At 45.9% G+C, this 25875-nt stretch overlaps 1 protein-coding gene across 2 annotated transcripts in view; it reads right to left on the bottom strand.

Moving 5' to 3' along the window:
• The window catches only part of CLMN (calmin), a 2282147-nt gene that overhangs the window by 77735 nt on the left and 2178537 nt on the right, over positions 1-25875 (bottom strand). For both annotated transcript variants that reach the window (XM_069637682.1, XM_069637683.1), the window contains one exon: positions 3013-3194. In XM_069637682.1, the coding sequence (XP_069493783.1) occupies positions 3013-3194 (182 nt within the window). The remainder of the gene's footprint in view (positions 1-3012; positions 3195-25875) is intronic.

Here is a 25875-nt window from a genome sequence, read left to right as displayed (position 1 = left end):
ACATAGGTCTAATGCAGAGCTGATAGTCCTAACACCTTTGTGTCTGAACAAGGGAAGCAGATAACAAGATCTTCTCAGGTCTCTAAAAACCACAATTAGGAGCAAAAAATAACTTATTGTCTCCTCTGCCGCACCACACACAGGACAAATCGGCGTATTAGTAATCTTCCATTTCATTGTAAATGTTGCCACTTTTAAGGTGTTTGTGCGTAGTTGAATGTAAAGTGCATGTGCATATCCTGGGGTTAATCACATCAAGGTAATTTTCATAGCCAGCCGTTTGTTTACAAGTTAAATACTTATGCTCAGTACTCAGGGTTAGGCAATCCTATTTCATTTGGTGCAAACTTAATCCTAAACATGCATCCTTTACCTTTTGTTTAGAGTTGGAATTCATACTTTCACGCCAATCCAATAATGGTGTCAGATTCAACCTCAGTAGTTCCGAGCAGACAAACTCAAACCACAGAAGTGATCTTGATTCGCTCTGATGGAGGAAGGTAGTGAGGGCTACTTGATAGTCATTTAAACTCGGATCTGTCCAAATTCGTAGCCAGCATAATAGTGGTTTGGTCGCGAAGAATTTCTCCTATTGGGTGTAAATTGCACTGTGAACTGAGGCTTGCTATCAGTGCTCCTCGATTTTGCATAAGGCGGGTTCTCAGAAAATCATTTTCAGATACACTCAGAGCAGGTGCCTTCAAATGGCCCCATAGCTCTGCCCTATAAGTGCTGCGGGCAGGGTTTGGAACTAGAATTGTAAGGCAGGGGAAATGGCTCTACTTCCATGAGTATTCAAAAAGCAACGTATTCCCCTGAGATATTTACCAATAGTCGCTATCGCTTTTCTCTGCTGCCTAGTCCATAAAAGTTTCTCAGAGAATCCCAATGGGGGAATGTTCGGTGCTATTAAATCGGCAAAATCGCAGCGGATTTTCCCCCAGCTCAGAGCCGGGGGAAAATCTGCTAAGCCTGTGATTTGGCAGACCCTTAAATGCGGCAGTAATAGCGTTACCGCTGGATTTAAGGGTTACCACCAAACTCGTGATGAGGCCCTATGTCCTAAACCCATGGGAGATGTGGGCAAACGTACTGCATCATCCGCGAATAATAAAGCGGGTAACCTATTTGGGCCCAATTTAGGAGCATCAAGGCTGGCATATACAAGTCCCTCTATTAATTTGTTAATATATAGGCAAAAGAGCAGGGGGACCAACACACAACCCTGCCGCACCCCCTCTCAACAGCCAGCACTTTAGTTAGCTCCCCGCCCAGACCCCAACTGAGGCCTTATTTTCCACATAAAGAGATTGGGCCTCATTACGACTCAGGCGGTAAGGGGTTTACGGCGGCGTAAACAGCGCCGACCCTTTCCGCCCGATTCCGAGGTCCCTTAGCGCCATGGAGGTTTTAACACCTGCTTTTAGCAGGTGTTAAAATCCATGGCGCTAAGGGACCTTGATGTTAATTACGCCACCGTAATTTACGGTGGCGTAATTAACGCCTTCCCCACTCCCATTATGCCCTATGGGGCAAAAATGGGAATGGGGAAGGGTAAATGGGGATTGGGGACTTACCGCCCCGCCAACCTCGGAATGGGGCGGTAAGTCCGCCAACCACCATGGCGTAAACATAGTTTACGCCATGGTGGTAAAGGTACGACCCAGGCGGTAACTTACCGCCTGGGTCGTAATGAGGCCCATTGTATATAGGAAAGTAGATTCACTGGAACGCCTATCCTCTAAAGGAACTCCCACAAAAGTCGATGCGGGGCACTATCAAAAGCTGTGTGGAGATCAACAAAAATGGCATGCAACCAAACATGGTTAAGTAGAATATGTTTAACTAAAATCAATCCCAATCGAAATCTCTGGTCTACAGTACAAATGCCCTGCCGAAACCCAGTTTGTAGATGGTTAATGGGTTCAGTCTCATCTACCCATATCTGTAGGCGGTTAAGAAGCTCCGTGGCATACATTATTCCAGCAGCATCCAATTGTTGTTTGCTAGCTTCACAGTATTGCTGACTGCCATGGTACACAGATTAAAATGGTGGCATACTCACGCCCTCCAAAATGGGCCCTAACCAAATATTTCTCAGTATTTGGCCATGCATCATGGAGCAGCCTGCTCCCTTTACAAAATAATTAGTACAATCAATGCACTCTGAAGGCATGTGAAAACTCAAGAAGCACAGATACATAGTCCTTTGTTTCACTTTGACAAAAGCAATACAAGGATAGTGTGTCTGCAGGTACATTACTTGTGCCAGACTCCGCAGTTGCAACCTCTTAACCATGTGTTGAATTGGACCACTGGAGACATTTGCAAGCGTCAGATTGCCTAGAGTCCGACTAGTACATCCAATGTTTAAAGACTGATAGTGCACTCCTTTTCATCAATGGCTGGTCCTATGCACTCAGAAATTGTTTGCTCATTTTCAGGTACTTGCATGCTTAGTCTTTGTGTTACACATTCCCCTCTCCCCTCTAAATGTATCAACTTTTCTAACCAGGGATGGAGCAAGAGGGCAATATTACATTTGTGTAGTCACAAAATATATTTGTCAGTGTTTAGCCATGCATTATCTGTGTCAGACTGCATATCACCAACTATTAACCATGTGTTGTACTGGACTGTACAAATAGCATGGAAACAAAACTTCGAACATCATTCAACAAATTTCTCACCACGTAGACGGTTCCACTAGAAGAAACACTGAAATATATTCATTGTACCATGCAAAATTAAAACAAACCTTAAGTTCTTTAAAGCAACATTCAGAAAATCTCTCACCATAACCAAAATGTTGCTGCTGTAACATAGGTCCGAGCAGGATGCACTGGTTAGGCAAAACAGAGCAGCTGACTAAAACCATAGTCTCCATCTTTTATTTATCTAAGTTATCTCACCCTGGAAACAAGCCACGCCCCTTCGACAAAGGTCTAAATAAGGGAGGGCCACTTGTGTATATAAATTGGAGCTGCTAACACATTTTGGCCAATACGATACCTTGAAGATGACAGGTCTTCCAATAGTTTCTTCTCTAGGTCATAAAGATTTGGGAAAATGTCATTCTTTGTATCTTGAACATCTACTTCTTGGTGCATGGCTGTGATCTTCCCTGACTTCTTTAGGCCATTTACTTCTTGCTCCATTCTCTGTGATGCATCCTCAATATGGTTTTCAACGTCCTGCGGAAGATGAACATCAGAAATTCAGTGGTGTCACTGTGCTGTAGCATGACCAATCATTAGCTCATTAATATGCTTCTATTATAGTTCTTATATTATCAACTTAAATTTCTTTTAGGAATGATTACATTTTTTATGAGGAAAGCTTACACAAACAAGTAAAACAGAGCTTACCAGTAACAAGAGGTGCACACTGTCACACGCAGAGGAATCAACAGACAACTTAAAGCCAAAACCTGCTGTTCAAGGGTTTTTATCTTAAGAACTGAAATGTAAGGGATTAGCTTTGTGGGAAATCAACAGAAAATAAACAATACATTTTTCTATAGGACTGTGGTCTTCAGTCCTTCACTCATTCTAGTATGCTCCACCTCTCTGGCGGGAAACACAGAAGGCCACTCAGTCTTTTGGTTTTAAGTGTCCTAAACTTTGTTCTTGGCTGGCGCAGATGCTGTTGGGATATCATATTAATTCTCAGCAACACCCGCGCCACCCCCTCTAGTGCCTTGGGCCATTTAAATATGGGTCAGGTATCAGAAACTAAGATTTTTTTCAGGAACGAACCTGGGGTGTGTCAGGCTTAATCCCTCAATCATCAATCAACAGCAGTCAGTAAGCATCCCTTTCTCCCTCCTCTGATGTACTCTCCTTCTCATCCTCACTACTCAACTCCTTCACCGCCTATTCCATCTCTTCTGTTGTTCACTTCCTTCTTACTCTTCAGTATCTGCTTCACCACCTCTGCTTTCCCATTCTTTGATCACTTCCTTACTGTGTACTGCTCCTCCGCATCTCCTTAACCTACTTTCACTTATTTAATCGCCTTCCCTTTTCCTCCACCATTCTTTGACTCTGCACCTCCTCTTCCTCTCCCCTTTGCTCCCCTCTTCTCTGCCTCACATATTCCTCCACTTCCTGCTTCTATCTCCTGATGACATCATTCTCTTTTTAACTGTCCCTTTTATATGCCAAAACGGGTTCTCTGCACATCTCCCAAGTATTTGAAATATTTCACCTGTACATTTCCATGGAACGAGTGCTTTGAGTGACTCTTATACCGGAGAATTACAAATTCCCCAGCTGCAGCTTAGTGGGCAAGCCTGTGCATGGCTTTGCAGTCAGCGCACTTTAATGCAAGTCACTATCTTGGATCTGCATGTCCTTCTGTTGCACTGCAGGACACTCTGAGGGTATGGAAGTTCCTCTTGTTTTGTATTGCATATACAAGTGATTTCCCTTCGCCATGCAGGTGCACATGAACCCCGGCAGTCAGGGTTCTTGCAATTTATAATTGTAAATGTGTTGGACTGCACAGTCAGGAGCCATCTGATAATATGTCAGTAAGTCTATATTTTAGCTAAACAAGTGACTGAGGAATGGTTGGCCATCAACTAGAACTGCCAACATAATCTGGTTATTCCTGAGTGTTGTGTTTCTATCACCCATTTAATGCGAGGCATTCCAGCCTAATGGCGCAATGCATTTATTCCCTAGATCACTGTTTTATGCTAATAGATAAAAGGGAACTTTACTGCCACCTCTTTCTAGAGACAGTATGGCCTGACTCCTACCGGTGAGGCACTTGTCTGAAAAAAGAAATTCTAAGAGATATTGGGGAAATGAATAGGGTGGTAGCATAGTGAATACTTCCACTCCTTGACAGCTTCCTGGCTTTGACTGGTCCACATCAGTTAGTTAGAATGTGAAGCCCTAATCAGTCACAGGTTTGTCTAGGTTGGAGCATCTCAGAATGATTCTTCAATAATGCTGGCCTAGCCCCATGGATCATAGTTCTTTTTTTGTCATGTGTTGGAATCTTCTGGACTGCCACAACCTTTCTTTCCTGGGGGTGGACAACATTCTTCCTCTACTGGAACTCCATGTATTTCATGGAAGATGGGGCCAGATGGCACTTGGCAGTGGTTAGCTTTCAGACCAGCACTTCGAAGGGCCTTACGCGACCAAATACTTGATCGTGCATGTGGTCACCCCAGGGGTCACTGTGGATTATTATGTTGTCTAGTTAAGTCCCCTCCTAGGCATGGTGAAGTTGTATCACTTGAAGGCGGGACCACATACAGGATGTGGTGGGCCCGGAGCCTGCTAACTGATGCCGAGTCCAGGGACGAAGGGAGAATTGAATCCTCTGCTCTCAGCACGAGATCCAGCGAAAAGCAAAAGAGAAGACAGACCGACAGAACTCGGAAACCGCTAGCATCCACCAGCCGGAAGCGGCAAGTTGTGAACAACGCAGCTGCTGCTTGCAAAACGAACCCTCTCTAGAGCAAGCCCCATAACACTGCAGGTACCTGGGCTGCCCATGTCGGACGGAAGACGAGAGCCGAGAGAACAAGTACGGAGCAGGGAAGGACTACCCTATCCCCCATCCAAAGGTCACAGGGACCTGAGGAGGCTGAGAGAGTGAGAACAGTTAAAGGGTTACAGGAGCCCGAGAAACCAGAACACAATGCGAACCGAGAGAACAAGCGGGGAAGAGGGAAGGACTACCCTAGACCCATCCAAGGGTCACAGGGACCTAAGAAGCCTGAGAGAGCAAGACAAGTTAAAGGGTTGAGAGAGCATGAGACAACTGAGCAGCATACCACTGAGGGGTTACTGTGACCCAGAGAACACATGGAAGCTACTCCCAACCCCCGGTCATAGGGACCCAAGACCCCTGAGAAAATCAGAAGTCGAAAAGGGTCAAAGGGCCCCTATGAGCTAAGTGATACATTTGGTCAGGGGAAACCAGATGAGGCACAGGGGCAACTTAGGCAGAACGAAGAGAATACCCCAAGGGAACACAAGAGCACTCAGAAGTTGGTCAATGTGCAGAGAGATCAACAAAGTTGGTGCAAGGGGATCAGGGCAATATCCCTCCAGATAAAGAAGATTAGATCTTTTGTTTTTCCATAAACCTTAGACTACTTTGAACCTTGGGTATCTTTAAGGACATTTTGATAAACTGACAAAAACTGTTTTCTTTGAGAGGAACCTTTGTTATACAATACAATTGGATCAAGTTTCAGGACGGGTTGCTGGATAAGACCCAAAAGTACAGGACACTCCTTATATTTATTTTATGTTTTGTGAAGTGGAAGGGCCTGTTTAGTAGATAGGTTTGGATCGAGGGCTATTTTTGTTTTGGACCACAGGCGAGCACATTAGTTTAGTTTGATTATTCCCTTTTAGTAGTAGGGTCGGTAAGCTGCTTTCATTTTATTTTAATAAATATACACTCAGACCATGTAGTGGGGTCTGAGTCCTTCTTCTGACTTGCCAAAGCAATCTGTGATCAAGTTGTGAGATATTTGAAGTGGCTGACTTGATCCCCCAATTTGAACCTACACATGTGGGTCTACTGATCATATAGCCACGTCTGTTTGTCTTAGCCTTGGTGCATGTGCTTGTTCACCAAGTCATGCATTACCACCATCTTCTCATATGCTATGTGGAGTTCAGAGGGTTCTACATATTTTTTTTAAAAAAATACTTTATTTAGTCAACAGGAGGTCAGGTCACATCGACATTTCACATAATACATACGATTGTACCGTAGTCAGTTATCTTATACACATTTCAATAATATCAATTGCAGTTATATATCACAGTTCAGTATCTATTTCAACTAGGTTTCTCTTAGATATCTTCGGAAAGGTTCCCATATCTCTTTAAGTTTATTCATCACATATATTGTACCAACATAGCACATTTCTCTTTCCTGCACATAAGTCGGTTCCTTAAGCCATTTGCGTGCTGTTGGTTCAAATCTGGACTTCCACTGTCATAGTATACACTTTTTAGCAATAATACATCCCACATTAAATAGTCTGCGGGTACTTTGACTGATCGTTCCAATGTCACCCAGTAGATATTTAAGGAGGAGTAGGATCGGAGGGATATCTGTAATTGTGTCAAGTGCTTCAGCCACATATTCCCAGTACATTATTTTAACAAACTAAATTATTCATGGTAATTTACTTCTCTTTAATTACAACCATTATTTTTTTTACAGGTGTGCATCCCATGTCATCCCTTCCCCCCTCACTACCATCCCTACATACAACCCCTCCCAAACCCCTATATACTCGCTAACCCTTAAATACATCTACATAATTACTTCCTACAAAGTAATTAGAAGTAATTACAGTGAAGTAAAGTACCTCAAAGTAATTTCTTTCAATAAAAAAATGGCATACCATTCAGACCAATATTAACATGTTCAAGCTGTCACAGGTTTCCCTACCATAGACAAGATCAAAAACGTAAGAAGCCAATGGATGCTTGCAGGGTTTTCCATACAGCGAACATATCCCAATTCTTCCCTTCAACATCACCAGTTTCCTCAGGAGGTTCTTCAAGGTTTGGTTAAAGTGTTTTACTAAACCATACATTTTCAGTCGTCAAATGCAGGTGCAACAAGTTTGTACAATTAACGTGCATCTTGACCTCTTTCATCTGACGAGACATAAAGGAGGATCCCTTCTTCGGTTAGAATTTCCTTAACAATCTGCTGGAAGAGAATATGTGGCAGAGGCCAAATTTGAGATTTGCCTACCTCTAGTCGTGATGTTTTCTGGTAAAATTGGTATGGTGATGTGTTGAAAATCCCAACCCAGAAGCGGCAGCTCAGAACACATTCTTTAGCCTTTAAAATGCCTTGCTGTTAATGTGGGAATAAGACAGCCCTAAGAGTGCCTTTTCTAAATGAGGCAGTGACTAGCAACCAATACCAATCCTATTCATATTTTTCCCAAAGGACAAAACTGCAGAAAGAATTGCCCCTGCTTATTTTTTGTTATTGGTCATTTTTATCGTGCTTTATGCCAGCCTTGTCTAGTTTCTAAGCATGTGTATCAGGGGAGTTGCTAGGTCTGGAAAAGACCCGGGGCTAAGCTGATGTCTGAACTGTTGGGACTGGGGGCTAGCTAGTCTTTTGGCTGTAGCTCCTGAGATTCTATCCGGGGCTACAACCAAAAGATCAGGGGCTATAGCCCCCTTAGCCCCCCCTAGCAACGCCCCTGATGTGTATCAAACCCAGTTTCAAGGCATCGTCTTGTTCCCAAGGTGAGTGTGTTGCCCTTTATTCAATTGTCACTACCCTGTTTCGGGGTTAACCTGATTACATTGGGTTGTGGTGAAATTAGGGGACAGGACAAGTTCATTGGCTGGACTGGTGGAGGTGGCTGAATGTGTGGAATCAAAACCTTTCTCCCCAGATCATGGATTTCTTCAACCTCTGGGAGGAACATGATTTTGCAAATAAAGAGAGCTACCATATCTCTAGCCTCAATAGGAGACTGGGGTTGATACATGATTGACAAGGAGGACCATCACTTCCCCCCTATAATCCCAGTCGGTACCTCTGGCCTCAAAGTGAACGACATTACTTCCTGCTAGACTTCAGTTAGGTGCAACACATCAATAGGTCTGTGTGTGCATGCTGGATTTTTCAGAGTGTTAAATTATAGACCTTTCCTTAGCAGGAGCCAAATACTTCTTGCTACTGTACAGATCAGATCATAGATCATAACCTGTGGATACTGGTGTGGCTTGGTGGGGAAGTTTAGCTTGCTCAGACACTTTCACGGCTAAGTGTTGGATGCAGTAAAAATTGCTGATTCCGTCAGCCAGATCCTGTAAGTCCTACTTCTGAATCTATATATCCCAGGCAGATGGATCAACTAGAGTCCAAGAGTTCTCATTGTAGCAACAGAACACACAGGGATTAGAATTGACTGAAATCAACAGAACATAAATAAATCAAGCTTCTACATAGAACTGTGGTCCATAGTCCTTCCCTCCCTCACTTACGCCCTACCTCTCTGGTAAAATGATCAGCTGCTCCACACTTTGTTCTTGTCTGTTAAATTGCTTGCTTGGCTAGCATACATGGTGACAATGGGCCACATTTCTCCTCGGGAACAAACAACAGCATAACTGCTAGTGTCTTGGGTTGTTTTAACCTCGGCCAGGTGTTGGACAATTGGAGCTCCTTTGCAATATCGCATTGGACCCTTGGATTACCAGATATACCCCATTGGTAGGATGTCTAAGACCGCTTAGAGCTCCTCCTCTTCACCAAGCTAAAACTTTCTCTAGAAATCGGGTGTAAATCAGCTTTCTCTCTTGTAGCCTCTCTATTTGGCTAACCTCCCCTTCTTCACTTTATGGCTTTCACCACTTTCCACTTCTCCTGCTTCTCTCTCCACTTTGACATTCCACCATGCTCTGCTCCTCCCTCTAGCTACTCCGCTGCTCTTTCTTTTGCTCCTGCTTTTCCACTTCCTCTTCCACCTACTCCTTACTGCCTCCTTTCACCTCCTCCTTCAGCTCCTTCTTTCTGATGTTTTCCATCCTCCTTACTTTTTTTCTTTAAATCCTTCAATGCTTTTATTCTGATCTGACCTCATTCTCTGAGGTCCCTTCTTCCTCCTCCTGATTGCTCCCCGTTGACTCCTTCACCACCAGTATTTTCTCTGTTCCCCTACTTCTCTTTTCTGCCCCTATTTATGTCCTCCTCCATCTCCTATGATCCTCGTCTGGTATGCTCTTCTGCGCCTCCCACTCTCCTATCCTCACTGATGCTCCACCACACTCTGTGCTTCACCTCATAGTCCTAACCCCACACTGCCATACCATTCTGTTTCACTCTCCTCTTTATTTACTAGCGGGCTATACAGTGGGTCTTCGAAATATTTGAAAGATTCCACCTGTACATTATGTTACAGATGGCACACTGTGAGACGGTTCAAAAGTATTATGATTTGAATGGGCCCTATGGCCGTTCCTTTCTCTAGTTTACTAAAGATTATCCTCCCTAACCCAGTCCTCCCTACTCCCAGGTAGGCAAATACAGATTATTTACCCCTATTGTCAAATTTCAGACTTCCGCTGGCGATGAAAACCTAAAGGCAGTTCAACGTTTTTGGTCTATACTCCCTCTGGGACTTCCTAGACTGTTGCTACTCTATCCAGTGATTAGTAATTATTTAAGGGTGTTGGACTGTGCCTTCCAGATGCTGTGCCCGACTCTGTCTCCTTTCTTTCATATCCACGTCATCCTCTCCCTCCCACTTCCTGATGTTCTTCTTTCACTACTCTCCTGCTTCCAACTCCTCCCACTTCTCTCTCTACTCCCTACGTCTTTTCTCTCGGTTCCTCCTGCGTCTCTCACTCTGAAGTGTCTCCTCCACCCTCAGATGGAACTCCTCCCTACTCAATTGCACTATTCCCTCCTCCTCACTATAACTCGCTCCTCCACCCTACAACCACTCCACCTGCCTTTTACTCCAACACACTCTTTTCACTCACACACAAACACTTCACAGTTACTCCTTACACTGTCTCACTTAACCACATTCATTACTTGTTCACAAACACTCACAATGCAGTGGCTCTGGAATTCACAAGCCAATGTCTTACCTGCTCCAAAAATCGACTCTACCCTCCACTGCACCACCCTTTTTCTTGCTGCTTTTTTTGGTCTGCAACCTCCACTTCCTCTAACCCCACCAAAACAACCCACATCTTCCTGCTTTCTGGGGACTTTCTAATCTACCTCCCTGTCCTCTGATTGGCAATCTGTACCTATCTAATTGAGTACTTTCTTCCCCGCCTCTGAGATGTTACATATAGAGAAGATTTTAAATGGTGGGTTAAGCCCTGCCCCTTTTGTCTGCACAGAAGCACACTGAGGCAACAATGGTGGCTTGTGTTGTATATTGTCCAAGTTCGTGTAACGGGGCCCATCACTGGCTCTGCCCAAGTTAAGCGTTCTTCCATTTGGGGTTTCTGCCCCGTGTTTATGTCTGTGGTGTAGAGGCCCTGCTGGGGACTAAACATCTAGTGATCCGGGCTGGTGTGCGATCCATGGCTGACCTCTCTGTCACGCAGGAGTTCTGGCTCTGGTCTCTGCGCCTTCTGTGACACTGACAACTGGGTGTATGCTCGTACCTGCAGGATCACATCTCTCTTAGCTGGACTTGATCTTTCTCACCATGGTGTTCATAGGTCTGTACATGGGACACTGCAGAATCTCTTCCTTGTGGTAGTTCATCTACTTGCATCTTCGTATTTCTGGAATTAGAAGAGAACACTCTGACAGCGTTTTGGTTCAGAGGCATTGGGTCATGCATTCCAGTACTGCACAGAAACAGACTGGCAATTGGGAAGGTGGGGTAGGAATTGAGGCCTGCTCAAATGCCTCTGTCCCCCTCAGGGGGAGGACTGGCTCTGGATTTCTTCTTGCTAGGCCTGGCACCTCCGGCTGTGAGGGGTCTCTCAAACCTCATCACAAGACCAGGCTACTGGCCCTTTCACAATTACTATAGAGAGGGTACTGTGATTGGCTTGCACACAAGGGAAATACTGATTCCTGGTATTAGTACTCTCTGGTATTTGCTATAATTTGGGTTTTCAACAGTTTTAAACAGAAAATGTCTTCTGCACTGAAAGAGTAACATTTTTCCTAGCGAGTTCTCCTTGACCATGCTTGGGAATTACTTGATTAAGGCAGACCTTAAATTCCCAAGACACATATAGAACCTCCAGATTAGCGGGCAAAGGGCTTCCTTGGGGTGGTGAGGGAGTCTGAGACTAAAGATTAGGTTTGCACTGGAGGTCTAGGGGATTCCAAAGTAAAACTGCCCAAGACAACCGTCAATAGTCTCCCCCTGCACATGCTTCATGTATGTCCACTCAAAACATGGGTTACTCGATTAATGCCATAAAACATCAAGTATAATTTATTTTCTAACTAAATGTAAAAAGAAAACAATGAAATACATTAAAAAGGAAATCTCAATGGGCATACTATAGATTAACAAATAGTCCAAGTACATAGCGTTCTTACATATTAATTAGTAGAACAAACTTGCTAACTAATCCATAAGGTCATATAGAGTCAGAAACAATATGGGAATTTGATGATGATATATCATGATATTATATTGCTTTAAAACTATGGTGTGTTTAAACACCATTGTGAAAGTCCAACATTCAACCAAATGGTCCTTTATGTGAGACTTTAGGCGATGCAGCAAGATGCCCTTTTTCACGAGAGGACCCAAGCTCAAAGGAGTAAATGACAAATGTCACAATATGTACACAAAATGATGTAGAAGACAGTGATGCAGTGTATAGATTCTAAAACATGAACATATAAGTATACATAACATTATCTGCAAATTTCACAGAACATAGGATGGCTTCAAGATTGAAAACCTGTTAACAGAGAAATGATAGATTATTGACTTATTCCTCTAAAAAGGCACACAACCAAGTAAAAAGGCTCAATATAGTCTTACATGATTCCATGAGGTGGAAACTGTTGCTAGTTGGCGGATTGTATATGTAATTGCGGCAGAAGGGAACATATTCCCAACAAGCCAGAAATCCTCCATATTTTAACACAAATAGCCATATCACAGAGAGTTCCCAGGAAAAAAACTCACCAAACACAGTAGAACTTGTCAATAGGCCTGTGAAGATTGTGACCAGGGCCATGCCAAGGCGAAAGGGACAAACAGGATGGAGAGAGTTGATAGTGGACATACCATCAGAATTAAAAGTAGAAGGACAGAATAGACCGTACGAAGAGAACATTCTGAGAGAGAAGTAAAGGAGGAAAAAGAGAAGCAGAAAAAGTAGTGTTATTGAAGGATATAAGATTATGACGGGTGAACGTGTGGGATGTGAAGGCATCAGGAAGTAGACACAGACAACTGAGTATAACTTGGCTAACAAACTTTTATTAAAATAAAAATAAGGTTGGAAAAAGGGCTAACTTGCACTATGCTAAGGTGGGATTTCCCTACCTAACTTAAACTAATGATGTGTCAGGAAGTCCAAAGCAAATGGCTGTCTTTGTCCAAAACTTATACTTGCCCTCTCATCTACTTGTATATTATGTGTAGGGATGTCAGCAACAAAATGAGAAGCGATCAAATAAAAGTTAATGGCTTCTTCCAGCTCTTGGTTGGAAAAGGGGGTTTCCCTTCTGTGAGAAACCAAAGGGTGTCTCACTTACTAGTCCCCAGGCATCTCTCTCTCAGGTGGCCAGGTGCACTGCCATTGCCTTTGGATCCAGACCCTGGGGGTGGACCAGTGGGGGAGGATCACCTGGGTCAGGGGTCTTCGGGGAGTGGGCGTGAGACTACCGATGGTGAGACGCGGTATTCCCCCCTTTCCCGTACCCATAACCCCTCCTATTTCATAGGATTCTCCAATGTCCCAACTCCCCCCCTCATATTACACAAACACTGGGTAGAGGAAGAGGGCGACAGAGTAACAAGACTAACTGTTACATATCTCATTGGACACGACACGCTAAACGAGTCAGGCAAAGTCAGGCACTTGACTTTAATCATATACATCTGATACCCATTAGCTCTCCCCACTCGGATAAAAGGCCGAACATAGAGACACACTCTGAGCAAGGTGGAACACAAGAAGCAGCAGAACTTCAGGGGCAACAGCGAACCTACTGGAGCAGAGCGCCGGTTTGAGGGGATAAAGGAACCCAGGAGATCCCTGCAGGAGTTTGTTGCCTCCAAAGAACCGTAAGAGATACATGGAGAAGGCCAAATCCCAGACAAGAAGACTGCATTGTGTTTCAAAGGTCCCTGCAAACCCCCACTCCCCCCAGGTGAATGACAGAGTTGGAGCAGGCAAGGCCAACCCTGTGGTATTAACCTTGACTTGTGAATTAAAATGGCAGAGACAAGAAAGGAGTGCACACAGCCGGTGAGTTGGTGAGCAAGATGAAATATCGGTGTGTGTTAAGGAACGACAGAAGTAGCAACAATATATCTTACAGTTGAAGGCTGCACATGTGTGGATGAGACGCGAAGAAAGGCAGACCTGTGGTGAACTTTAAAATTACTGACAACTGTGACGCCTGTGATACAGAGTAGCGGAGTGGTCCGGCGAAAGAAAGTAGCCCATTCGAAAGTCTATGCTGAAGGTGAAATGTTTTGTTCTAAAGCCACAAAGTGAATGAACTTTAAAAAGCATGATGATCACGAGTGACCCCGGCAGAAGGGTAAGTGGAAAGTGAACATTGAACTCCTGTGCTTATGATATTGAACTACATAGACCAAGAAACACTGGGGCAAATAACACATGAGTGCGAGTTGAAGGGAAAGTCGGAGTGGTCCTGGGGAGGTCTACAGTAAAAGCCTTGCACATTTCGAAAGTGTTCGACAACAAGAAAAGGTCAGAGCCTGACCGAGGGAGACCAGAAGTGTGATAATATAGGGGAAGGGAACCCCTAAAGCATGTGAAAAAAGCTTGGGGAAGGGAACCCCAACAAGTGCGTGATTGAGAGGTCTGAGCCCGACAGAGGGAGACCTACGTGAACTTTTACTTTGCGAGGTCCGAGCCCGATTGAGGGAGCCCTGCATGAACTTTTGGTTAAACTGTGAACCCTTTTATTGAACTGTGAAGGAACTTTTGGAATGCTAGAAAAGTGACTTCAACATGGAAGGCCAGGCAGGCCTCCATCCACGTTTTGATATGCTTTGTTTTGCAAACCTGAGCCACGGTGTATCATCCTGTCTATGGGGACTGCCTTACTCTGTGCTGTGCAACGTGAGGACGACAGCTGACTCAGCCACTTTTATTCTTTATATTCTAACACTGACTTTCCCTTGCATACATATTCCCCTTTGCAAAATTTTGTATAAGAGATAGGGTGGGCACTAGGTTTTGTTAATATAGGCCATTTTGATTTGACAGAGACTGACTAGGACTGTTTTTTCTTTATTATTTGACTACTCCTATCTTAGCTATAGGGCAACGTAGGAGTTATTCCAAATCCCGATAAGTGAATAAAGGTTTTGCAAACTGTACATTTTGTGTCAGTGTCATACTTGTGATAACATGCCTCCCTTACGCTTCCCCAAGATTCAAGGTAGTTCACTTTGTCAAAAAGAGGGGTTCCCTTCCCGAAGCTTTCAAGTCTCTCAATGTTCCAAAACAACACAATTTCCTTGGATTACTTCCCATCTTTTCTGTCTGAGTTGCCTTTCATCAATTTCACAAATATCATAGAGTTCAGTTCTTTAACACAAGTTTTCCTTTATCTTCAATCACAATTTTCTCAGCGAGTTAGGTGGGTTTTCCTTTAGGTGGGTGTGCTCGGTCTAGGCATAGTTGTCAGATTCACAAAACCCTATAATTCAGTTTTTTCAGCAAGTTCAAGTTAGTGTTTCATCAAAATCATTTATTTCCAACTGGACCAGCATTCACATAGCCGAAACGGTCCCTTGCTCACTCACAAATGATCCGACCTGCAGCAACCACACGGTCCACAACAAAGCGTCCCAGAGTCAATCAGGCTTCTCTGACTCACCGGGTATGCTGGCTTCAGGTGCTGGTTTCCGCATCGGCAGGCTCTCTGTGACTGTCCCTGCTCCCGGCTCAGCACGCCTCTCATCCAGGATCTCTGCTGCCTCAGTTCTACAGAGTAGTTTCCCTGACTCCAGGAGGTGGGCAGACCTGCTTTGCCACCGGAGAACTTTCGAATGCTCCCGCCACAATCCGCTTCTGCTGCAACGACTCAGCAGCTCTCAGGTGCTTCAGGCATGCATCTCCTTCGGTTCACCTCTGAGTTCTCCTGCAAGAGTCCCAAAGGTGATCTCCGTAGCCTTACCTGAGTGGGCCATTCATACCATCATCTGGGCGTCAGGTGTAGGCAATGTTCCATCCCCCTTCCTCATCCCAGTACTAGAGTTCTGTTTGTGTATGTTTGAGTTAATAAAGAAAGAATGCATGTTTCTGGGTTGTCTTTTTCTCGACTCAGTACATGACTCGTATATATTGGAAGAGGGGTTTATGGAAAAATAGGGGAGGGATTAAAGGGAAAGGAGGAATACTGTGTCTCACCCAAGAGTGCCTCATCGCACTCCCCAAGTCTCCTCCACCCAGGTGATACTCCCTCGCATATCAACCCCAGGGTCAGGATCCAAAAGCGACAGCCTTTCCTTGGCCACCTGAGAGGAGAATAAATTGGGGAAAGAAGAGAGGATGCCCTCAGATCCATCACATACCCTTCCCCTATGTGGGTTGGATTTAACTGTTTCACTGGGCAAACAAGACGGGAAGTCAGCATTTCCTTGATCTCAACCCTCCTGGTGTTCCGCAGTGCAACAGTAGAGTTGAAGATCCAAAAACCACCACATAACTCAGGGATTGGACCCCTTCCTTTGGCTGATCCATGCCAGGGGTGAATGGTCGGCGACTAGTCTAAACTTCCACCCCAACAGATAGTACTTTAATTAGATGAAGCCCCATTTAATGACAAGGGCTTCTAGCTTGATAACAGAATAGTTTTCCTCTCTTGGGAATAGCTTCCTACTTATGTAGAGTATTGGATGTCCTAAGCCGTCGTGGTCTTGGGAAAGGACAGGTCCTTATCCTGCTAGAGAGGCATCTGTCTGAAGGATGAAATCTTTCAAAAAATCTGCTACTTTTAGGATGGGGGCTCTGACATAAGGTCAAGGTTGAGTAACACTTATGATCTTCATTTCAACTGATCTTCTGGGGTTTGACATTTTTCAATTTGTCAGTGAGTCTAATGGTTTTACTCAACAAATTGGCAATAAACCTACAGTAATAGCCTATTAGTCCTAAGAAAGCCCTCTGATCTTTTTTGTTTTAGGTGTAGGGGTGTCTGGGACTGCTTTAACATTTTCTTGTTGTGGCTGTATCGTGCCATTTCCCATGAAAAAAACCAAGTACTTTACAGCGGACTGAGCCCATTTGCATTTCTTAGGATTAGCTGTTAAACCTGCTGCTCTTAGGACTCTTATGACAGTACAGAAGTGATACACATGATCCTCCCAAGTCTTACTGTGGATCACAATATCATCTATGTAGGCCCCACAGAAGTCAGAGTAAGGATTCAAAATTGTGTCCATGAACCGTTAGAATGTTGCGTGGGCCCCATGTAGCCCAAATGGGAGGACTTTGAAGTGGAACAGGCCTAGGGGTGTGGCAAAGGCAGTTTTTTTCTTTATCCTGACCATACAATGGAACCTGCCAATAACCTTTCTTTCTATGGTAGAAAAGATAGACAGCTTTGCCAAGTCGATCAATGAGATCCTTAATACGGGGCATACAGTAGGAATCAAAGGCTGATATTGCATTGACTTTTCTGGAGTCAATCCAAAATCTCCAGCTTCCGTCGGGCTTGGCTACTAATACGATGGGGGAAGACCAGGGACTAGTAGATGGTTCAATAATATTAGCTTCAAGCATCTGCTTGACTTCCTGGATGATGGTCTCTGTCCTTGCCTTGGGTAGTCTATAAGGTTTGAGGTGTACCACTTGCCCTGAGGGGTGAGGATATGGTGGTAGAAACTTTTCACTCTCCCTTGTTCTCTTTGAAGATGTCAATAAATTGGCTGAGTAGGTCATAGAGATCTTGTTTTTGGTTATTACTGAGTTCAGGAGGGATAAGTACTTTTCTATCAGAGTCATCAGGTAACAGACAAGACAACATGATGGTAATAGACTGTAAGGTTTTCTCTCCACTCTCTCCAAATATTGATATGGTATACCTGGGTTTTCAATCGGCGATCAGGATGGGAGATTTTGTAGTTACAGGGCCCTGTCTGTTCTAGCACCACATACAGCCAGCCGGTACAATTTGGATATTATTTTATTCTCCAAAGTTGGCAACAATACTAACACTTTTTGTCCTACCGTGAAGGATCGTAAGGTGACCTTTCGATTGTATGATGTTTTCTGCTGTTCCTGTGCTTTGCCCATATGGGTTTGGACTAAAGATCTTACCACCGTAATATGTTTTTTAAGACTATATGTGGTTTGGGAGAGTTGAATTGGGGCTTCTCCTTCCTCCCAGATTTCTCTTCACATGTGTCATGCACAACAAACCAGTCCCGCCACCATGCACCTTTTCAGATACACCAGCACACACGGTTACTGTCCCCGGGTTGCAGCCCACCTCCCGAGACATCTCCTTACCTAGGGTGCGAGGGAGTCGCCATCGTCAACGAGGGCGGGCAGTGCGGAAAGTCCGACCCGGTTTGTTGCCTCGTTTCCATTGGCAACTCCCATGGAGACTGCGTTCGGGTTGGAACACCCGATTGCGGTTACTTCCTGGTTCCGCGGTGCTCTCCCGATCACGTGCCCAGAGTTCCGCTCACGTGATCGGGAGCCGGCGCACATAAAACCGTGAAGTTCGAGTTTACTCACCGCTTCACAGCTGTTTCACGACTCTGTTCGGCAATTGCAGCATTCACGTTACCTTGATACTTCGGATGTGGACCTGGGCTTATGAATCACGGACTGGCTTGCATACTCCTCGGATCTTGTCGCTCGGATATTGGTACATTGGACACTCGGCTTTGATTAAAGGATTGTTTTTGGATTGCCCTTTCTTGACTCTACGATTTTCGGCCACTGGCGCTACATGGTTAACTCAAGTGCCCATTAAGTTACCGTCAGGCTACAGGTACAGCCGGCAACTACCATCTGGGACACGGCTGACACGGCTGTCCGGATCTACGGCGCTCCCTCGCACCAGATCCCCGACACCCCAGTATCATCCCTGTTGGGTTTAGGTAAGAGATTCTTACACACTTCTTCATATCACAGTACTGTGTTTGCCTGTGCTAACCTTACCTTCCATTTAACAGCCTCCGGGGTCCTGGGCGTCATCAGATCCGGCGAACCAACAAACCACCTGTGGCCTCAAAGCTCGCACAGGGAGTTTATTCACTCATCCCTGTGGGTGATTTGTGGACAGAGGTCCATTACTCTTCACTACGCGGCAAGTCACGACAACATGTCTAGAATGTCTCGGGGTTCCTGTCCATAAAGTAATTCAAACAGGGAGAAGCCTAGGGGGTCTTTCTAACAGCGAACAAAGCCCAAGGTACCATTTGCTCCCAATTCCTTCCGTCTTGTTCCACTAACCTCTGTAATTGCGTCTTCCAAGTTTTATTAAACCTTTCTACAAGGCCATCTGTTTGTGGATGGTATACTTAAGCTCTAAGAGTGGTAGTATGTAATAGTTGTTTCACTTCCCCCATGAGTTTGCTCATGAATGCAGAGCCCTGATCTGTTAAGATTTATTTGGGAACCCCTACTCTTGAAAATAAGGGGAGTAGGTGTTTCAGGATCTGCTGTGTGTTATTAGCTGTAAAGGGAAAGGGCCCGTCCTGGTTACTGCTTGGATGGGTGTCTTGGGTCACCAGTGACTTTTCACCCTCAATGTCACTTTAGCTGTAAAAATATCTATTTTTTATTATTATGGATAAAACATTTCAGGCTTTGAGCACTCCCAATGTTTTTAGTTAATGCCCTGCATGATTAAATTATTGGTCAAGGATCACACACTTTGGTTAAGCAGTGTGCTACAAGCCCCTTGTTTTATGGCCGGTCTCTTGGTGACTGTTGTGATACATTGCACGACCCCAACTACCCACATTTAAGCAGCACAGAAAAGGGTACAAAATGATCATCTGCAAGAATGAACTATGCCCAGATACTTTTGCCCCATAGTGAAAATTAAAAGCTGGCACCCGTGAATATATGCACAGTAAGTGGCCACATATTTTAAAGTGAAATATACAAATGTAGTTCAATTGACATTCTCCTTAGAAGAAAGTGCGCAAGACAAAATAGCATTCAACGTATAAAAAAAGTAATGAACATCAGAAAAATAACCTGAGAGAGGAAATCTTTCAATAAATATGCTGGCAAGGTATAAAAGGTGCTCACCCTTTAAACCCAGCAATCTGTAGTGAAATATTCAATGGAAAACAAAATCCCAATACGAAACAAGTGCTTGTGGTCTTGTGGGTAAGCGTCTGCACTGGGAACATGACAATCTGAGTAAAATCCTGGTATCCAAATACTTGAGCAAGCTTTCAACCTAAAAAAAAAACTAAGGGGTTGCATCCACCCTCTGAAAAAAAGTTACGCTCTCCACCCACATTTGTCCTTTACTAGTGCCCTGAAAAGCAACCACAATCAGGAGAAAATAACTGCACCAGTGTCCAGGATGGCAAACTCTCTTGCCACATCATGATATGATATAATATGATATATGATATGGCATTTATAACACACCTATGCACAAGTGCTTCAAGGCGCAATGAGGCAAGGGAGGGGAACAGAGGGAGGACAGACAGCGATCCTACTAGGCCAGGTGTCATTCAGATCGCGCAAGTGCATGGGAAGGGGGGAGGGACAGTGCAGTACAAGATGATAACAATAAGTAAGTAGCGGCCAGCAAGTGGCAAGTGCATGGGTAAGTGTGGACAACAGGTGTCGGGGGGCTGGTAAGGGGACTGTATGGATACAGAAAAAGTCCCTGAGTGCGGAGTTTGCCAGGTGGGCAGTGCAGGTGTGAAACAATGGCAGGCGAGGAACCTGGGCCCGGGATCAGAGGGTGTAGCCAGTGTGGTTCAGGTTTCAGCCAGGGGGTCAGCAGAGGTGAGGAGGAGAGAAGCAGAAGCAAAGAGAAAGGTTTTGAGGTGCTTCCGGAACCGGAGATGGTTCTCCTCAAGTTTAAGGGATGCAGGGAGGCTGTTCCAGAGGGAGGCACCAGCCGAAGGAAGAGATATACCACCAACTCCTTGCTTGGAGAAGCGACTGACCCTGAGGAAGTTGGAGGTGGATGAGCGGAGAGCTCGGTAAGGAAGGTATTTGGGAAAGGAGAGTTGAAGATATTGAGGACCCAGGCCCCAGAAGGCCTTGTGGACGATGCAGAGGGTTTTGAACTTAACCCTCGCAGCCACTGGGAGCAGTGCAAAGATTTCAGACCTGGAGAGATACGATCCCTGGGCTTGAGTCCAAGTACAAGTCTCGCCGTCCTGTTTTGGATAAGTTGCAGAGGGCGGAGAGTAGAAGCAGGCAGATTTAGAAAGAGGCTGTTGCAATAGTCCAGCCTAGAGAGAACCAGAGCTCTGGAGACAGTGAGCTTCTGAGGGAAGGAGAGGAAAGGAAGAATCCCTCGGAGGAGGTGCAGCTGATAGTGTGACTTCTTAGAGACATCAGAGATGTGAAGAGAGAAGGAGAGTGTAGAGTCAAAGATGACACCAAGGTTTTTAGCCTTGCAGGTGGGAGATGGAAGAGGGCCAAGAGAGGCCGGCCAGAGAGCTACAGGGAAGGAGGGAGCGGGTGTTCTGATGAGGAGAATCTCGGTCTTACTGGCATTAAGGCAGAGGTCATTGGCGGCACACCACTCCTGGATAGCAGACAGACAGACAGTCAGAGATGTGGGAAGAAGAGGAGGAGGCTGAGGGTAGCCTGAAAATGAGCTGGGTGTAATCTGCATAGCACTGAAAGTTCGGGCAGAGAGTGGCAATGCGGTGGGCAAGGAGTGCCAGATATTGGTTGAACAGCCAGGGAGAGAGGTTAGAACCCTGGGGGACACCACAGTTGGAGAAAAAGATAGTGGATAGTAAGGACCCAAGCTGGACCTGGGAGGGTCGGTCAGAGAGGAAAGAAGTCAGCCACGCCAGAGCCTGACCAGTGATACCCAGATTATCACGAAGACGGTTGAGCAGGGTGGTATGGTTGACAGTGTCAAAGGCAGAAGAGAGATCAAGCAAGATGAGGACGAAGGGGGTGTTAGAGTCAAGGTTGGAGAGCTCGACACCATAATACCCAAGTACCGGAAACATGTTGGTGCCCATTTAAACCCCCCTACATTAGGTGGCTGCGTGGTGATGGCCGTGATAGGAATAGTTTATTCTATAGCCGGAATAGTGAGAAAATGTATGGATATCCTTCATTATGGGTTCGAGGTTGTGTTCAGGGACTCAGACATATAAGAAGCTATCATCGACATATAGTGATATTATCTGTGGTGAACCGGTTATTCTAATCCACCTGTGTCCATGTACCCACCTAAAAAAAGTGGCCATGGGTTCAATGGTAAGGGCAAAGAGTATTGGGGAGAAGGGGCAGCCCTGTCTGGTGACCCTCCCGAGAGAAAATAATGTCAACAGTGTTTGGTTTGTCAGGACCATAGCACTCGCGTTGGTATACAGTAGTCTCACACAGCTCAAGAAGTAATGGCCGTTTCCAAATCAACGTAACACCATGAACAAATATCCCCATGACGCAGACTCAAATGCCTTTTCAGCGTTTAGGGCGGCCACTACGGCTGTCACACCAGGGCTCACCTGTGACATCAACCCAAACAAGCGACGGAGATTCAATGTGGTCGACCTCATGGGAATAAAGCCTGATTGATCCGGATGCACCAAATGAGGCATACTTGGGAGAAGCCTTGAACCTAGGATTTTCGCGAATATTTTACCATCTGTATTGATCAATGATAGAGGCCAATATGAGGCCATATCACGTGGGGGTCGGTGAGGTTTAAGTAGCACAGTAATGATAGCTTCACGCATCGACATTGGAAGGGAGCCATGTTCCATAGATTCCTCCCACACCCCCAATAAAATAGGAGGCAGCTCCTGTTGGAATTCCTTATATAATTCGATCCCCAGGCCGTCTGACCCCGCCGCCTTCCCAGAAGCCAGTGATTTAATGGCACTAACAATCTTGTCTTGTGTTATGGGTTAGTCCAGAGTGAGTTTGGCTTCAGGCGAGATCGTGGGGAGTTCCAATGCCACTAAATATCTAGAGAGTTTGTCTTCTGCAACCTCAACCCGGTTAGAATATAGCGTAAAATAAAAATGTGTGAATGCGCCATTCATTTCTTTGTCGTGTGTCATGACTGAGTCGTTTGCAGTTTGAATCCCTGCAATGGAGTTGCGATAATTCTCAGCTTTTAGCAGGTTAGCGAGTGATCTACCAGCTTTATCTCCTCCTCCATATTTGCGAGCCCTTACTGGGCTGGCCATATATAAAGTCTCCCTGTCTGCAAGCTTGTGAAATTCGCCTAATAGATCCTGAATCCGTGCTAGAGTCTCCTCCTTATGCGTTGTACTATATTTGTTCTTGTGTTCCCTGAGCTGGGATTCAATTTGGTCTAATTCTCTTCTTATACTTTTGAGTGATCTGGAGGTTTTGGCCATAATAATACCCCTGACCCAAACTTTGAATGTTTCCCACAGCACCATATGGCTACGAACGGATCCAACATTAATGGCAAAAATGTTTGCAATTTCAGTATGTAGGGCCTCGGACACACAAGGTCTCGAAGGATTGCAGAAGGCATCCTCCATCGTGGCACCAGTGGTGGTGAGTCATGCAGCTCGACAGACAGAGAGGCCGGGAAATGATCAGACAGTGAACGTGGAAGGATATCACAATTCTGTACCATATCAGCCATCAAGGTGGTTAACAACCAATAATCTATTTGGGACTCTGAATCATGAACTGTGGAATAGTATGAACTCTTTACTATTCGAGTGGAATATTCTCGATATATCTGTGAGGGGTAGCTGTAATAGAATTTGATGTAATGCGTTAGCTGCTTTTGTAAAACCTGTGGGGCATCAGAGGACCGATCCAACTCTATGTTAAGAATTGTATTAAAATCTCCTCTCCAAATTACCCAGGTCTCATTTAGTGGGATAAACATGTCCACGATTGTCTGCTAAAATTCTGGATCATCCAGATTAGGTCGTAATTGTTCACCAATACTGTAGGGTGTCCAGCAATTTATCCCCACACTAGTACATATCGTCCCAGAGGGTCAACCTTGATTCTAGTGAACTAGAAACCAACCAAGGAATGGATAAGGGTAAGGAACCCTCTAGCCAGCGTAGAGTATTCTGTGTAATATATCAAAGAGCCCCAATTGTGGGCAAAAGAGGTGTTCACTTTCTGCAGAGCATGTGTCTCCTGCAGCATCAGGATCTGTGGGTTGTGTCCCGATACATATGTACTGTTTTCCTTGCCTTACCCGGGTTGTTAAGGCCCCGGACATTCCAGGTGATCAATCTAATTTGTAGCCCTTTACCCCTGGAACATTTACAGGGTAATTCATAGAATTTCGCAGAAAAGTGTCGCAAGCGGCTGGCGCAGAGTGTCCGCGTGCGATTGTCTGCGCCAGGCACGTGCGCTAAAACCGATTTCCGGGCACAGCGTATTCATGGATTTTAGGCTCCCAAACCAGCCGTGGCGCAGAGTATCGCAGCGACCCTGCAGCAGCGCCAGTAACGCCCCCAGGAACGCCCTCGCGCAAGGAAAAGCCATCAAAATCGCTAAATCATCGCAAAGGGCAGCGCTAACCCTGGACCAGTCCACAGGGCTGCCAAACAAGGAACGCAAAGCGGGTAACGTGCATATCAGGGGTACGCGTGAAGTTATACACGCGATTAGCCAGGGTACGTGTATTACAGGGGTACGCGTGAAGTTTTACACGCGATTAGCCAGGGCACGTGTATCACAGGGGTACGCAGGAATTATCACACGCCATTTGGCTGGGTACGTGTATTACAGGGGTGCGCAGGAATTATCACACGCGATTTGGCTGGGTAGGTGTATTACAGGGGTACACGGGAAGTTCTACACGCGATTCGGCTGGGTACGTGTATTACAGGGGTGCGCGGGAATTCTCACATGCGATTTGGCCAGGTACGTGTATTACAGGGGTGCGCGGGAATTATCAGACGCGATTTGGCTTGGTACGTGTATTACAGGGGTGCGTGGGAAGTTCTACACGCGATTGGCCAGGGTACGTGTATTACAGGGGTACGTGGGAATTATCACACGCAATTTGGCTGGGTACGTGTATTACAGGGGTACACGGGAAGTTCTACACGCAATTCGGCTGGGTACGTGTATTACACGGGTGCGCGGGAATTCTCACATGCGATTTGGCCAGGTACGTGTATTACAGGGGTGCGCAGGAATTATCAGACGCGATTTGGCTTGGTACGTGTATTACAGGGGTGCGTGGGAAGTTCTACACGCGATTGGCCAGGGTACGTGTATTACAGGGGTACGTGGGAATTATCACACGCGATTTGGCTGGGTACGTGTATTACAGGGGTACACGGAAAGTTCTACATGCTATTCGGCTGGGTACGTGTATTACAGGGGTGCGCGGGAATTCTCACATGCGATTTGGCCAGGTACGTGTATTACAGGGGTGTGCGGGAATTATCACACGCAATTAGGCTGGGTGGGTCCTCACAGGTGTTCCCTGTACAACCTCCACGGCCCCTGCAGGCAGCCCACAAAACAGGGGACTACCCTGCACACCTGCTCATGTCCCCCTGCACCCCCACCCCCAGCAGTGCAGGGGCAGCCTCCACCAGGCCCCCACCCATGTCTCCCACCACCCCCACCCCCCAGCAGTGCAGGGGCACCCTCCACCAGGCCCCCACTCATGTCCCCTATCACCCCCACCCCCCCGCCACCAGGGGCACCCTCCACCAGGCCCCCATCCATGTCTCCCACCACCCCCACCCCCCAGCAGTGCAGGGGCAGCCTCCACCAGGCCCCCACTCATGTCCCCTATCACCCCCACCCCCCGCCACCAGGGGCACCCTCCACCAGGCCCCCACTCATGTCTCCCACCACCCCCACCCCCCAGCAGTGCAGGGGCAGCCTCCACCAGGCCCCCACTCATGTCTCCCACCACTCCCACCCCCCAGCAGTGCAGGGGCACCCTCCACCAGGCCCCCACCCATGTCTCAGACCACCCCCACCCCCCAGCAGTGCAGGGGCACCCTCCACCAGGCCCCCACCCATGTCTCCCACCACCCCCACCCCCCAG

The sequence above is a fragment of the Ambystoma mexicanum genome, chromosome 14 (genome assembly GCF_040938575.1).
Source record: "Ambystoma mexicanum isolate Mex_15411 chromosome 14, UKY_AmexF1_1, whole genome shotgun sequence".
Taxonomy (NCBI): Eukaryota; Metazoa; Chordata; class Amphibia; order Caudata; family Ambystomatidae; genus Ambystoma; species Ambystoma mexicanum.
This window is presented reverse-complemented; position numbering and strand designations above follow the sequence as displayed.